Source organism: Archocentrus centrarchus, chromosome 23 (assembly GCF_007364275.1).
Source record: "Archocentrus centrarchus isolate MPI-CPG fArcCen1 chromosome 23, fArcCen1, whole genome shotgun sequence".
NCBI lineage: Eukaryota > Metazoa > Chordata > Actinopteri > Cichliformes > Cichlidae > Archocentrus > Archocentrus centrarchus.
The window spans coordinates 10,655,881-10,673,210 of NC_044368.1; the positions used below are offsets into that span (position 1 = coordinate 10,655,881).

The window sequence follows — 17,330 nt, forward strand, 5'->3', positions numbered from 1 at the left end:
CTGTAGCAGCCACCCTAGCTAGGATTTTGCGCCTGAATTGGGAGGGGTAAGAAAACACAACTTAGTTGACCACAATCTGGAATCTACTGACATCTAGCTGTGAACATTTTACACATTGTAACTTTAAGCCTTGGAAAAATCCAAAAGGGTGACTTATAAAAAAATATAATCCCCATGCAGTTGTTTTAATGAGGCAAATTAGCTATAGAAACCAAATCTAGTTTTTGTACCAGGCAAAAAACGTGTGAATTTAATAGATCTAGTTGGGCACTTTAAAATGCGAATCTATAGAAACTCACCTGCTTTTGGATCCTCAAGTGGCCTTTGGAGGAACTACATTATGTGGCGCTTTGACGTTGACTTCCTATTTTAGCTCTGGAGGATGGCACTAGTTCAACAGTTAAAGCTTGCTTTTATTTTAATAATCAATATTTTCCAAATATTTGCTTTCCAAATCAGAGTTACATTATTATTCTCTGTCATATTTTAGACTAATAATAGTTACAGTGCCACGCACCTTACTGGAAAAATACAGAGGTTCTAATCTATGGAAGTCTGTTTCTCATTTTGGTTAAAACTGGATTGCGCAGCAAAAAATCCAAATAAATTCTCGCTATGGCAACAATCTGCAAATACAATTTTGTGCACGAATCCCTGTTTATAATTGATTTGCACTGTGGCCCATCAGCAACACACAAAACCACAAATCCTTACTTCACTCGCCACCTTTTCTCTCCAGTGCAGAACCCAGTGCGCATGCTCACCCTCCCTGAAAACCACATGCGTCTCCCCGCTCTGCTCTCTCCAGTGCCAAGGCAGGGAGATGCTCACACAGAAGACACCGCAGCACAGAAATGCGCACCGTTCCAAGCCAGACCGCGCGATAGCTTCACCGCCACTTCTGCAGCCCTGACGCGTCTCGCAGCACAATGGGTTAGAGAGTGATATGGCAAACTTTGACACACTTTGCATGACACGGGAAATGCCCTGCGTTGTCTGTAGAGCTCTGCTGTCGAGCGGCTGAATTGAGAGCGTAATAACAGAGACTTAAGAGAGAGAGAGAGAGAGGAGGGGACCTGATTCCAATCATTTCTATCCCGGTTCCTCTCCCACTTTGGTTTTGAGAGATGATCACGGAGCTGGTGTGCACCGCCGTGGCTGTGGGTCTCTATCTGAACACGCTGGACGCAGATTTCTGCTACGATGACAGGTAGGATTCGCCCACAGAGCGCAGCAGCGCCGCTGCCAACAACATCACCGTCCGCTCCTACACTTGTCATCTCCTCCGGGTACAACGGCACGGAAGAGAAACGGAGAGGGACGGGTCGTTGCGTCTGCCCGCTTGTTTGCATGTGCTTTTGTCTGTAGCCTGTAACAAATCACCGCTTATTTGTCGGCTTTAGGCAAAGACACAAAGACAGAGTGAGGGGATGCGAATGCGCTGAAGCCTGAACGTTAGAATTGTTGTAATATTACTGAAATATGTACTGTACCCAACTGTATATTCATATAACTTGAGCTGCTCTTGAGTTCGTATAGCCTCATGACTTAATGCATGTCTGAATGATCTGCATTTAGCCCTACAAACGATCCTTATAGTCTATTATTTAAGTATGATTGACAGGATGAAAGTCCACAGAGACGCGCGGTTTATTTCCATAGTAAGGAACCTAACAGCTCAAGTTCAACACGTTGTGAACCGATAGCAGCCCCGGTCCCCTCGCCTGCTGCACACACACTGCTTCAGATGCTCTTTGTGTTGATGGAGCACTCATGCTTGTTCTAACAATGCCCTGCTCTCCGGGGAATAACGCTAATTTAAACCGGGAGTAATTTTGCAAACAGCTGAATAAACATGCCAACATTTTAATAGCTATGGAGAGTCGATTAGAGAGAACTTCTGGACAGAGATGAGCAGGGATGTACTGTAGAGGTAAAGATGGACAAAAGAGGACTCAAAGTTAGAATCATTGTAAAGCAAACAACCAGAAATCTCATATTTAGGACTGTGTGCATCAGTAAGATTTATGTCCTCATTATTTTTCCATTGATTGCTCAGTTGTTTAGCCTATAAAACACTCAAAAATATCTAAGTTCAGCTGTTTTTTTTTTTTTTGGTTTTTTTTTTGTCAGATTAATAGTCAAAAGCCTAAAGGTCTTCTGTTTTTTATGCTGTAAAACATAAAAATTAGGCAATGCTCATTATGGACAAAGTGCAGTTTGTCATTATTTTTTGGTAAATATATCACAGTGCATCTCCTCTGCACACTCTAAGCAAAGAAAGAAAGAAAGACGAGCAGTCAAAAGCCAGAAAGGTCACAAACCAGTGAGATAGACGGCTCCATAAATTATGGCTGAAGCATAAGGGATTCAGCAAAATGATGAAGATCGGATTAGGTGACACTAGCCATGTACAAAAGAGAAAAATGTGGTACATTTCAGGGAGTGAGTGTGCTTGCAATGCATCTGTGCTTGTTAGAATCACCAATCTGTAATATAAATGCTTGGGAGTTGCAGCACAGCTGGGCTCCTTTTGAAAAAGAACATCTGGACAGATAGTTCCCCGCTGACCCTGAAATTCTGTATATGGCCATAAAGGGATCTTGGCTCTGTCATTTCTGATATTAATTTTTCATTCATTATCAAGTGCTGAATCACGGGGCGAAGTTGCTGATGTGCAAGGTATGCGGTAGGTTTCTCTGTGGATTAAAAGCATGAACAGACAGTGAACAGGCCGCCTCCCTTATTCATCCACAGCTCAGTCAGAGGTTGCTGCCTGGTTAGCATCTCCGGACACCCCTTAAAAGTCACCCCCCACCCCCCTTTTCACTTTTCAGCACCATCAGTGACCCCTCTGTGCGCTGTGTTTAAGACGGAGTGAAGAAAGAGAAGGTGATGCAGTCGAGAAACATGCGAGTGGTGGTAGAAATAAGTTTTGTATGCCGCCTTCAGTTACACCACACCTCGCCGAGTATCCCCTGTAAAAACGCCCAGAGGTTCTCCAGGCATCGGCTTTGTCTGCATGACATTGCAAGGTTGTCAAAAAGCCGGGCGGTGAAAGATTATCCGAGGAGCTGCTCTGCCCGCTCCAGCCTACGCTCGCTCTTCATCCCCTCGGTGAAAGTTCAGTATCCCCCAACACGGTGTATCTATCAAAGTCACCATGGTAATTTACACTCTGGGGGACACACGCTGGTGTTTTGGTTCAGTGCTTTCAGATGGAGGAGGCTGAATACCAATCAGAGGTCTGACATTCCATGGTCGTTCATCAAACGGAGTCGTCTCTTGGGGTCAAGATTCGTGTGCTCCCGGTCTCTTCCCTCAGGGTTTGAATGAGAGTTATGAGCAAAAGGTTAAGGTAGGAGAAGGATTGAAGTGGAGGAGAGTTCAACTAATCATTCTGGTCTGGAGCTGTCTGCAAGGACTGATTTGGTTGTAGGCAAGTTTGTTTGTCCCTGGACGGGAGCACAAGTGATCTTATCTGACCTTTAACTCTCTAATCAAATTCTCATTACATGTCACATGGAGCTCCTAGGATCCTACACGAGATGCTGAAGCAGATAAAACCTCTAAATTCAGGCGCTCCAAGTTGTGGGGATGTCATGGTCTGTTTCTGCTTTTTCAATCATGTCAAGTGTTTTTCCTGGGCATTGCTCAGGGCCTGGCCAAGGACTCTCTTGGCCAATGATAATCACAATGAAAAGCTTCTGCGTGTGAAATGACCAAGTTTTACGGGAGCTGGGAGAGGACTTGAGCCAAGCCATATTTGACTCAGGGAAAAAGATTAAGATTTCTTTTATTGTAGGGCTTTTTTTGGGTTTAGCCATATGTAAGGGCAGACATTTCATCTGTAGTTTCATCCATAAAAAACAAAATATCCACAGTGTTGATGTTTGTATTTATTAGATTGATTGCTTGAGAGTTTTGGTCATAGATTGGAAAATATACTCACCATAACCTCTGAACTCTCCTTTGAATACACATCATCGAGGCTTTGACAAATGAGGCTCTGCATAATTCTGACATCTCGATAATATTGGTTTTATAACAACACCTTTTGACTAATGGACCAAGTGGATGAATGGATGTCTTTACTTAGATGATATTATTCAGTAAACGCCAAACGTGAAGCAGGGACAAGAGATGAATGAAGAGAGAAATGAAATGCATGCTAAGTGGCTTTCAGAGTCTCCAGAAACATCTGTGACCCCAGTAACGTCACAGTCCCTCTGTTCAACTCAGAAATGCATTACGGTCCCCACGGGGATTGAAGTGAAAACATCTTCCTTCTTTGTTTTAGTCAAACAGTTTCATCTCCAGGGCTGAAGGAGTTTGGTTATGCTTGGTTTTAGTTGTATGGCATAACACGGCCTTGAAAAATGCGCTGTAAGAATCTCCATGTGAAACATTTTCAGTGTTAATTACATATACCACACAGATAGTGACTCAAGAGAAGCAGCACAATAAAGACTGCGGATCACAGCATCTGTTGGTTGCAGCATATGCTCCTTTTCTAGCTCGGGTTCTGTGGTTAACCGATAAATGCATCAAGATGAAATTGTCTTTTAGGAGTGCCCTTTCATAATAGTTCAAACGATATAGCTTTCAGTTGAGGTGCTAATGGATTATGTATGTTAATGACAGACACATTGCTTAGCACTGTGGAACACCTACAAAAACAAACACATCTTCCCTGTGCTCTTCTAGAGAAAACACAAATTCAGAAAAGCCTGTTTTTCTTCTCCTCTCTTCTGTAAACACTTTCCTCCTGGGTGTATGGACTCATTCGCACATTTGGGGTCATATTGCACAAAAACTTTAGTCTGTTTTGTAAATTTTGATCAAACAAAATTGAGGTTCAAAATTTCAACATGGAGGATTATCTGTGGTACAAAACCATATGCTTATTGGCTAATGACTTGCCAATCACCAGTTATTAGTGTGTGGTTTCACAGTCGAACCCGCCGCTCCTCATCACATCCCGTTTTTTTGTGACCAAGATGGCGACTCATCTCGAGGCTTCAGAACAGGAATTCAGAAACCAGTGGGTGACGTCGTGGTAGCTGCATCCAACTTTTATACTGTCTGTGGTAGCAACTTGTCAGTTATAAAGGAAAGCCAGCCTCAAAGCGTGTCCTAATTTGTTGTTCTTTGTGAATCTAATGAAGAACATAGTTTTACAAAATAAACATGTTATATTCAAAAATACTTCAAACTAATGATTAAGACCATAACTTTATCAGAAATTAGTTTTTTTTTTTCTCTGAGGGTGTGGAGCAAGGGAGCTGAGGTACATTCTTCGATGGACATTTATACAGCTGGACTTTATGTTGCAACCAGAGAAGTCACAAATTTAAGACATTTCCACATACATCTTTTCCAAAAAATGTTAACCACATCTTACAGAGCATGTCTAGCAGAAAACACTGAAGACGAACTTCTTTCATGTGCTGCTTTCCACTACGCATCATTGAAACACCTCATTAAGTAATCTGCCAACGCCTATGCGGTGACACATGGTATTATGATTAAAACATCAAGAAACAATTCAATATTCCTGAAAAACCTAATTTAAAGCTGAGGAAATGAAAAAGTATAATGCTAGTTAGCACATTGGTGTTTGCTTTATATGTCATTCTAACCAAGGCATCCGCACCCACCACCTGTCATCTCTCAATCAAATCTGCTCATGATAACAGCCCGAAATCATCATTTCTTATGGGTTGATGCTCCCAAGGCTCACTGTGATCAGTTTCACCCCACCATATTAAATGCTGCCAGGAATCCCGTTGCCTCTAGTGGAATAATTATCTAAAACATGTGCCCTAGTTGCGTTGAGGCTGTTTAAGTTACAGTATATGCTTGGAGCAGATAAATATTGAGGAAAGAGGAAAGCTAATCAAATGATTGAACAAACTCTCTTTTTCTGAATCATGTGTGGAGTAAGAAATACAGTTGAGGTGAAAAGGCATGTGTCTGTCAGGAAGCGTTTTGAGTGTAACCATTTAAAGTGCCCGAAGACAGAATTAAAGTGTGGTAAGGATAACTGATGAAAAAGAATCTTTATGAATAGTAATTTGAGATAGTTTTGAGGCAAGAGGCTTTTAACCAGATTTGCGTACTAAAGGATTATGTGTTTTCAAGGAGAAATGGGTAGACCTCATGAAAAGTGTGGTTTGGTGGTGAAAAAAAAAGCTTTTCTGGTAATGTGTCACCATCATGTGTGCCCAATAACCATTCACATGTGTTTTTGCTCCCTAGGTTTAAAAAGTGTTGCTATTGATGTCTTGTTTCTGCAGCTTCCTTACATTTGGGATGGAGACCTCAGACCGTCATTAAAACAATAGGAAGGCGGGGGCAGGAGTCTCATCTTGATTACTTGCAGATTTAGTCAACGTAAGCACTTAGTGGTCAACCCTTAAGATATTGTGGCTTTGAAACGGTTTTCAGGCCAAAAATGAAGGCTTGGAGAACCCAGGATGTTGAATGGGGTGAATTAGATTTCCCCTACAGTGGTTGTATTAACTCCATGTATAAGGGAACAAATGGCAGTCGATGAGCTGAAGACAGAATGAAAAATAAAGACCAATCTCGAATCAGAATGAGTGCAAAGCTTTTACAGGAGTGGCAAACAACATTTGCAGAGATCTTTCTTGGCAACAAAGGTGCACTGAGGCATTTATTTTTGTTGATCAGTAAAAAATAGTCAACATCAATAATCTTATGAAGGGTTTTGTTGATGTAAAATTGTCATTGTAGAGTGGTAAGGTCTGCCATCTTTGATATCTGACTTTAGAACATGCTGAAGATTTGAGGTTTACTAAATGAATGTAAACAGCTTCATTTGTGTGATAGTAGTTTATTGTAAATGGGCCAGAATTTATGTCTCCTTCTCAACCCTGTTTCTGGATCTTCTACGTCTAAGGTCTCAGTCACACAGGCCTCAAGATCATCTGGCAACTGCCTGGCAATCAGCCGTTGCTAGAGAAAAGTGAGTATTCCCCAACCAGCTGCAAGTGGATGCAGGAAGTTGCTGTGAAATCAATTGCTAAAGCCCCATCACACAGGCCTAGATGCTGGTCAGGGACCCAGAGTAACCACTGGTTCCTAGGGAAAAATGCATATTCCCTTACTAGCTGGGGAGTGATTGCGGGAGGTTGCTTGCTGTCGCTAGCTCCTTGCAATACCTTTGATTGCTAGCAGATTGCCATGGTCGCTTGTAGTTTGTGTGGAAGACGTCAAGTTATCTGCAAACATACAAACTACAACAATTTGGTAGTGACCAAAGCAATCGCAAGGAGGTTTTTGGTGCAGCACCTTCCTTTTAATTGATTTCACCCAGTGATAGTCAGCAACCTCCAGGAACCACTTGCCAACTGGTTGGGAAATGCACATTTTTCTCTAGCGACCAGAGGGGTTGCTAACTGGTCTCTAAGCCTGTGTGACTAAGGCCTAAGGCTTTGATTGTTTTACTGCAGTCCTGTGCCCCTTGTTTGTGAATAGGCCTTAGTCCCAAAAACTCAGTTTTCAATCTAATTGTATGAAAAAAAAAATTGCATTAACATTAGCATAGACCTTTAATGCTTTTGTGACATGCTGTTGGATGCTCATGTCAAACAGAGCTAAGCTTTTCAAAGGCAAGGCTTTCTAACTGGGGGGTGTGAGTGGGCACCAATTCTGCTTCACATTGCAGAAAGACTCAGAGAGATGCATGCATCTATGCATATGGCACAGTAACAGTACCTTTAATAGCACGAGTGTCCAGTGTAACAATAAACTAAATGTCTTTAGTTTTTCAAGTGTTGTTGGGTTTTTTTGCAAACCGAAATTGGCATTTCTTTCATTTCACAGATCAGAAAATTAAGCTGAAAAATAACTGGCAGGTAAATCAATAATAAAAATACCTGCAAGTGGTGAACATGTTAAAAAGCCTTTAGTACATTTCTCAGTCCGCCGTTAAGTTAGTAGTAAGCTACTAAGGAACACCTAATATTTGTACCATGCTTGCCTGTGCAACTCAGTACTCAGACACAGAGAAGAGATGGATTTGTTATTTTTAGGTTGTCCCTCCTTGTCCCATCAGATCCCAGTGATGCATGAGGCTGGTTGAGTCTCCTGCTAACCCTTGGCTGGCCTTTGCGCTCCGCAGGCCGCAGTCGCCCCGCCTGTCTGCCAAGACAGGACTGCCAAACCTCAGTCCCACGACCCTCCCTGTGTACTCACCATATGCGTATCCCAAAACAGTGGTAGCCACTGACAACTGGGCTTGCAAGACTGCCAGTCCTCTGTAAAATACACATACCAAAGGTGCAGATTTGTCATGTAACACCCATGCTAGGATGAATCTCTCGGGTTTACAGATAAAGTGGTGAAAACATAATCTTAAATTTATAATCTGTCCAAATGGCTGCATCTTTAACTGAGACCCTTCATAACTGTGTTCAGCAGCACGGGGTTGAATTTCTACCACAGTGCACTAAACTTTTCTTTGTAAGGAAGGCACTTTTTTTTAATGGCATTGGATTACTTAGGAGCTGGCATCCACTTTCCCTCTTTACACTACAAGGTGGACTTCAAAACAAGTTACAGCAGTTGGAGCGTAATCCAAAACCAAACCGAAGCTGGGGATAACACGGTTACGCTTTCTGCCGTTTGTAATCAATAGCCATTGTGTATCATTTTTCAGTGACTGTGAGTTTTTTGTAGCCCAGAACAGCTGTCAGAACAATAACTCAAACATGTGTTCTTTTTTTTTTTTCTTTTTTTTTGCTACACTTGACATAATTGTCATGTTTCTCTACGCACTGAAAAGTGAGTATGAACCAACTTGATCAGAATCTGAAAAGGATGTGCAAGGGTTTGTGTATTCATGTGTGCGGACCACTGACAACCTTTCCCTTGCGACGGGAAAGCCGTCAGTAGATTGTCGTGTAAGTGATCTGGCTGATAGATTATGCTTGTGGTTGGTATGAGATGGGAGCTTTGTGTGGAGGCTATTTTTTTCTATTTGTGGTGGAAGGTTGCAGTAGGTGGTTGCAGAGAGGATTTGGGGTAGTATAGCAAACATGTGACATGAGTTTCACTGCTGTTTTTGCTTAGGTTGGATCCCCTTCAAACCCAACCCCTCAAAAAACTGTATAATGCATTAATTCAGAGGTGTTTCTAGGCAGAGGTTGATAACTGTTTCTGAGTAAACACAAGTAAACAAAATACTGAAGAATTCTAATCCTGCTGACCATATTGTGAGTTTTACAACTAAACAGCTACAGCATATTGGATACTTGGAATGCTTTTTACTTTAAGCTGAGTTGTGTGAAATTTCTCCTGAATATGGTGACAAATTATTGTTTTCATATTGCCAAACTATTTTTCTGTTTGGCAGATACCTAAAATATGATGAAGTAAAATGATTATGCCATGCAAGCAGCGATGAGACTCCCATTCATCTCAGCATGGGATACTCAATGTACTGTGCCTTAATTATTATTCTAAGTGCCAGGAGCTTCACAAAACCACTAGAGATTCATTAGCTTTGCAGCCTTGGCACTAAACCCTAGCTTCACACATGGCCAGCTAGTAAAAATATAGTAATATGAATAAGGCTTTCTGAGTCAGAACAGGGCTGGCTGCAGAGTACCCAGTGTGCGGGGAGGAAAAGTCAAGTTTGTGATTCTCACCTCATAAAAACCTAAGACAGGGGGAATGAGAGAGGTAGTGTGAGGGCTTGAGGGAATTAAGGTTCAGGAGAGATCGCATGACAGCCCTGCTACCTTTACCCAAAGAAAAAGTTCTAGTATTTGGTCCAGAGATGTAGCAGGAGTGAAGTGATTACACTGACATTTGGTATTTGTTACCTTTTATGTAATCATCAGAAGGAAAGCCTGTAGGAAGTCATCATGAAGCATAGCAAAGGTCTGGTCAACCTTACTGGATTCATAAATGTTTAGAAGGAATATAGCACGTTCATATCTCACCCAATGGCCTTGGTTTACTCTGCAGAGTGAGATAGCCCTTCTCCTTTTCCTGTTTCCTCTTGATAAGCGCCGAAAAGTTGAGAACCATACTAGATAATACAGATAGAGGAAATGTGGAAGTCTCAGTACAACTGTATTGTTTAGCAGTTCTCTCATTGTAGTACAACAGAGTGCTATTTGGAGGAGTGATGACACAAGCTGTATAATGAAGGGAAAGGATGTTATTATTGTAGCTGGTTGGAAATAGAAACCATTTTCCATTGTGCTTAAAATGTTGCTTTATTCAGAAAAGTGGAATAAGCATGGCTCAATGCTGAGCTGTTTTTGAGTTTCAAACTAATTTCCCGTTTCGCCATATAGCCACATTTTTTGGTTTTGCGGTGCAGCATTATAGCTGAAAAACACCAAGTCACTCAGGTTTGGCTCGGTCAGAAACTCATTATTCTGTGTTCAGAAGCATAAAGCATATCATCCCTCAAGTTAACTATCCTCTCTAATTATCGAGCCAGGGATAGGAAACATTTAAGGTAATTTTCCAATTTTGCACTGCCCTGTTTGCACTGCGCTGTTCAATAGTCTGCTCACCCATTTTACATAGGAAAAACTGAGCTTCTTTTTTCTGTGGAGTTAACCTTGTGATGGAATCATTGGCTGGCTTTGCAGGTATTTGGAGCTTTGGAAGATAAGACGAATTGCTCTTTAAGTAAACATGGCAGTTCTGGCTGCAGCAAATCTGCATGATAATGAGTGCTTTGGAGATAAACCAGCCACTCTATCTTTCTTCCGAGGTGCAATTTTAATATTCATGGATCAGTGGCTGTAGGAAAGGCTGTACAGTTATTGTGCTTTCATGACAAGCTATGACAGCTCTGTAATTTCTTTTTAATAGATTTTGGAGAAACTCTTCCATACCTTATAGTTTATCTCCTTTACAGTTTACCCTTTCACTTATTTTCATTTTTTAATCTTATGGGCTGTATTGAAGGCCACTGAATTATGCATGCCTTTTCTTTGGCTAAGAACATAACCAATTTATATGAGCTCTGTGTTATGTGTTCACTTTCACTTTGATAAGAAGCAGACACCAGAGAACTTGGACTGTGTTGATACTATAATTGGTTTCCCCTTGATTAAAAGAAATTCAGTATTAAAAGCTATCAATCATGCCCTTTTCATCTGAGTGTGAGCAAAGGAAACATTCAAAGGCGCTGGCCTATTGTAGATTTGTATCCCTGTTGTGTACACACAGCAAGCGGTCCGATTAGCGATCACTATGGAGCGTGATAGGCCAGCTCATCTGTCACACTACACATATTTCATCAAAAGATACACACAGACATCCCCTCCTACCCCCATGGCGTCCCTGTAACCGTGATACCACATCAAGTTAAACCATTACCGAGCTGACTGACAACGCCAATTCTGTGGTCTCGCTGTTTTTTTCCCCCACTATGACCGGCAGCATCAACTAACAAATAATGTTATCAGCAGAAGAAACATGCTGACATCCTTGCTGGACACAGGAAAGACATGTGTCTAGATAATGAAATGATCCATCTTGCTATATTTTCTTTCACATTAGTGTGCATGCCGTCATTTGTTTTTGAATGAGACGGTTTCTTGTTGATAGCTGAATGCTGATAGTTTCAGCCTGTAGAGTAGCTGAATCTGCTAAATGAGGTGGCGGCCAGCCAGCTCAGGGCAAAGTTAGCAAAATGAGTGATTTCTCCACTGGTTTGGTTCTGGCCAATAGCTTGTTTGGCACCTACCTTCAGTAAAACAGCAAATGGATTTTTTTTTTTTAATCATCTGTGATCACATAGCTGGCATTGTTTTTATCTTTAACCTTTTACATGATTAAAAAATGTGTCATCTCGCAATATCAGTGATAAAGGGATGCCAAAGCCTTTATGTTTCCTAGCGTGCACGATAACATCACAAACCCTGACATGTCTGAGAGCGAGAGCTGTGAAATACAGTTTTAGTTTTATTATGTGAAAATAGTGATGACTTTTTAAGTAATGGTTTAATTACTGCCACCTTAAAAGTCATGTAGCCAATTAATAAAGACAGATTGATCATATTTAACATCAAAGCATTAATTAATGGTAGAACTTCTCTGAGCAGTCTTGTAGGAATGGGGTCTAAATAGATACGTTGATGGCTTGGAGGAAGTAACTAGGGAAGTTAACTCCAAAATATCGATTGGAGAGAAAGCATCTAAATAAATATCAGCAGTACTGAAAGTAGCTGTACACGAAGATACATCTGTGAGATGGTTATAAATAATTTTAAGTTTTATAGGAAGTAAAACCTCAAGTGTTTGCTTCTTATCTGTGGAAACGTTAGAGAAGAGTTCAGTTTCTTTCCATCACCACCTCCTTCTGTAGTATGTATGTATTGAATAACAAAGGGAACAACTTGGCCACAGTCACTTGTAACCCAGTCCTCCATACACTTGTCATGATGTTGTACCATGACATCATGTCTGCTTTTCCCTCCAGTCTATCTCAGAGGGGAATATGGTACTTTTATAGTGTTACACAATGCGTTTTATGATCTTTATAACAGAGTCTCCTGCAGCATTCAAATACAGCTATATATTTTAGAACACCTGCTGATAGTTTGACAAACTTGGATTATATTAAACCTCCTGCAGGGAAGTGAATTTGGCATGTTTTCTTTAATGCACCAAATTTTGTCAGTTTCATAATTCATAGGTTAGTATTATTTGCACTTGCCAATAGTCTCCTGATAGCTGGTGTTTGAGGGCTCAATGAAAACAAGCCTTTAAACTATCTTTGAATGACTTTCAACAGCTTTTGCTTTGTTTGAAGTTAAGGGTCAAATGGATGCTGATTGCACTCTTGGGATGACTCCATTGGTTCCAATGTTAAAGTTGAGTTCAGGAAAACAGTTTTGTTGCACCAGCCATGTTTAACAGATCACAGATCAGAATTTGAAAAGATCTTAGATAATTAGCACCGATCCTTGAAAAGAAGACAGATTTAGTTTGGGTTGGCCCCTGTGGTACCCCCTCTTTAGCTGCTGTTTCTCTCTGCCTAATGCTGGAATGTGACAACTGGTCACGGCAGAAGAAAGAAGGGCCTATTCTGAATTGGATACAGTGCTGTATGGTCTGTTAGTGCAGCTTGCTTGGCCATTACAAATGCTGCATGTGAATCTGACCACGAAAGCTGTCAAAACAGAGAGAAGCCTGACTAGTCCAGAATGTGACACTGAAGGCTGTTTTCTGCAAGGCTTGTAGCCATTCTTTACATACAATGCAAATCCTCCACATTCTCAAAATAGCTGCATTTTTTAAAATTTGGGATTTTAAAAGGGATTTTTTTTTTTTAATCTTTTTTTTTTTCTAATCAGAGACAGAAAGCTTTTGAGCAGAAACAGAATGCTGCTTTGTTTCTCCAGCTGCTCCCTTGGCAGCACTGCAAGAGCGAGATCCTCCACTGGCTCCGTGATTTGTCATCAGCAATTAAACTTGTCTTCATTATAATCTCGATTGCAGATCAAAAGTGATCCGGTTTCTCAAAAGAACTCCAAAGTCTGAACAGAAGTCATGTCTCAGTGGGAAAGACCTGTAGCATAATTACAGAGTCCTTGTAACTTTTGATTAGCCTTCAGGAAAAAAAAAAAGAAAGAAAAAAATATACATTTTTATTTCTGTGTGCTACTTTTAAGGAAACAAGAGAAGGAACCTTATCCTTGGTGAAGGTCATAGACTGCTGGACATTGCCAGTGAACAAAGTAGGCCAGCAAGACCAGTGAGGGAATTTTTGATGGGTTGAGTCCACACCTGGTGCTCTTTGTGTAAATTTGAACATATGTTCATGCAAATTACACAGCTGGACTTCGGTGAAAAGTGAGATGAGAACATTGGCAACCATTTCTCAGACATGGCTCCTCATGACCTGTCAACACCCATCTATTCCCTGTAGAGAATGATCAATGCCAGACACTGTATTTTGCCCTGGTGTTGGAGCCCAATATTTTAATTCAAATATGGAAGAAGGAGTGTTACATAGTGGGGGGGTATGTGTGGACATTTTTATAGGTCAGTATGCCAACACCTGGGGATATTTGGAAGTAGGCCAGTGGAATTGATTGTAGAAGCAGAAGGTGAAGTGAATTAAAGAGGAAAAGGAAAGGGAATTTTACCTGCTGTTAAAAAAAAAGAGATCATGTATTGTGACTGTAATGGCAAAATATTTGGATACAAAAACACTGCTTGATATATATTTTTTTTAATCTTTCCTTATTTGACTCTTTGATAGCACAGTGTAGAGGAAGACAAGCTGTAATGCCACAGTACAGTTTCTAATTTGGACCTAGCTGCATACAAACAGAGATGGACTAGGAGAGGGTTAAAATACCCCCCCCCCCCCCCAAAAAAAAAAAAAAAACCTTAATTGCTCACTGTAAGAGTTCAAAAAGTTATGCTTAATGAGGCAGGAGAATCCAAACCACTGACAAAACACAAAAGCAGAGAAACCCAAAATGCGGAGAATGACAAAGAAGATTCAGGAATATGTGGGAATGGAGATGACAAAGGAAGAAAGTAAAGACTAAAGAGCAAAAACGGGGGCAATAAAGCACAGGTCATGTCAGTCAGAAAAATAGCAGCACAAAGAATAGATGTAAAAAGAAAAACACAACAGGAACTAGTCTTTGAAATGAAGCAAGAAGTAAACTGAAAACGAGGGACAAAGAATAAACTCACAGGTTCTTTGAAAAGGAACCAACATTCAGAAACACAAAGGAATAAAACTAAACGGGTTATTAAAAAATACAACCCCCCCAAAAAAAACATGTACATAAGGCTACAATGGCCGAGTGGGGTTGTCAAAAAACAAACAAACAAAAAACTAAAATACAAAACAAAACTGACACACACACACAAAAATACTATCAGGTTAGATATCCATTTGCAATAGTATTAACCTACAGTGCCTTCTTGTGATGACACACAGCTTAACAACACAGGCACAGGCCCCTCCTCTCACTAGCAGCTGAACACATGAACAGCAGCACAACAATCACCCCAGTCTCTAGGAAGAATTCTGTGAGGTCAGTACAGCTCCCATTTCAACAATATTGAAGTATTGAGCAGTTATCATATAGATTAACCTGGCCTGCAAACACCTTAACATTAGCCATTTAACTATTAACAGTTACCCACATTAGCTGTCTGTTATCATTAAAGTAGTGGGTAGCAGCTATGGCTAATGATAAAATGATAGCATTAATGTTTGAGGTAGGTAGCATAATTGTGATAAAGTTACTTTTTTAAAATTCCAAATTGAAGTTGAGGAAAGTCTACCAGCAGCTAGACAGAAACACCTGCAGTCTACCTTATGAAATGTGCTTGATCAGCAATGAAAATATGATGCCATGTCACCAGATGCACAGGAAATAAACAGGGCCTTAGATGAATACATTTGCTTGCTCAAATCTTCCACGCCAATATGAATATAAAATATTAAGGTACCTTTGTTTGTAGAGCCTCATTGAGAAGTGAGAAGCTAATGTTACCATAAAGAAGTTAATATTGCAAAGTCAAACAGCCCAGCTATTCTTATATTTTTCCATCTGTGATGCAGGATTTCTCAGGTTGGTGGCCTGATCTTGCAATAAGAGAGAGAACAACATTAGCCTAGATTAGTCCTAGTACAACAACATTAGGGATATCCCCTGCTGGATTGTGCCATAGACCTCTGGTTGATTAAATGGCAGTTTTAATTGAAATATAATTATAGACTAATATTTAATCAGGGTTTTTCCTTTCCGCACTCCTTTGGAGTGTGACTACTTAGAAAAGCCCAGTCAATCGGCATAAAATGTGAAGGAATAGACTGTATTGCTTCAATGACCATTTTATGAAAATGTCTATTATGCTTGATCAAATAAACCAACAATTTATAAAAATGGTTCATTTGTTTTTCCAATGCTCTTGATTTTGAGGTTCACCAAAAATGCCTTATTTTTTTTTTTACATTTAAATGGTAGTTTGAAACTTAAGTATAAACGGCAGGCCTGTTGCTTGTTTTCGCATATTATGAGTAGATAAAAAATGGAACGCAGCAAATTAAGACCCGAGTAAAACGGGCTTTTCTTGTAGAAGCAACAATTAATGCCAGCAAGCTGAGATACAAGAACAACAACAACTGTCTTGCATTTTAAATCATATCCCCATCCTGTACACAACCCTGATTTCTGTATTGTTTGACTAAGTCAGGGTACAGCACTCTGTCCATTTTTAATCAAGCATCACATTTATCACTGGATGCAGGCGACTTGCGGAGGCGACCCTAATTACACATCTACAGTCAGACACTGTAATTAACTGTCGAGCCCATACTAGATGCAAAACTGAGAGGTGATTGGCTGCTCGTTTGCTTTTTGGTAACATTGCTGGAGGTTGTTCTGGCTGGCTCTTACTGGTGGGATTGAGGGTGTTAGAGTTGGCCACTGTTTCAGTGATAAGAGCTGGCTGTGTGGGAAACCCTATAAAACTTACAGCATCCATTGCTCCTGGACATTGGGCTCATTTAAAAGTGTTTCACACTGTGAGTGCTGTTGGGCACAGTACTGCACAGTATGGCATATTTATTGGGTGAGGCTTAGCAGAAATCTATAAATTTCACATTAGGACTCCCATCTTGATGTATACGGGATAAACACAACTATATGTAAGAGTTTCTGGTGGTCTGTGGGGTTTTCATGAAGGTGTGAAACTGTAATTTGTTACACTCCCCAAACCTTAGTCTCTAGTGTTTTGCAGCATTAATGCATTTACTCATTTCTACAAATACTAACAACAGAAAATCTCTGCAACAAACTCAAGCTGCTATTCTTCAAGGATAAACAGTTGTGCAACTCCAGTAAGTTAACACTAACCCCTTTCTAGATAAACCTTTTTTGTGGTGCGAGGTCTGCCCCCTCCTTAAATCCCAACTAAGTCTTTCTTTTCACTGCACCTGTTCTCCTCCCCCCCGTGGCAATGTAAAGCATTAGATTTATTAGCAATTGATTTCTCATAGCCTTCCTGCTGGTGAGGCTGAGGATTCATCACAGCCTTTTATTGACACCGGCTCTCAGGAAATGCTGCAGGGGCCCCGGTCACCATTTTTAGCTGACGTGGCAGTGGAGGCATTGTAGTCAGATCGCTCCGATTTTGTGGGACAAGCGTAATGGGAAGTGATCAATCAATCACTTAGATGCAGATAAAGACTGGGCAATCAGTCTTCTGAAAAACAGATGAGGGAGTCGCACTTTCAGTGATTAGGTTCATAATCTTTTAACCATTAATTCTATATAGTGACAGTGGGTTTTGTTCAA

At 40.6% G+C, this 17,330-nt stretch overlaps 1 protein-coding gene across 1 annotated transcript in view; it reads left to right on the top strand.

Annotated features, from left to right (window-relative positions):
- The first annotated feature begins 816 nt into the window (after window positions 1–816).
- Window positions 817–17,330, top strand: part of tmtc2a (transmembrane O-mannosyltransferase targeting cadherins 2a) — a 57,461-nt gene continuing 40,947 nt past the window's right edge. Inside the window, exon 1 of the mRNA XM_030720773.1 lies at window positions 817–1,210. Within this exon, the coding sequence (XP_030576633.1) occupies window positions 1,128–1,210 (83 nt within the window). The 5' untranslated portion in view covers window positions 817–1,127. The remainder of the gene's footprint in view (window positions 1,211–17,330) is intronic.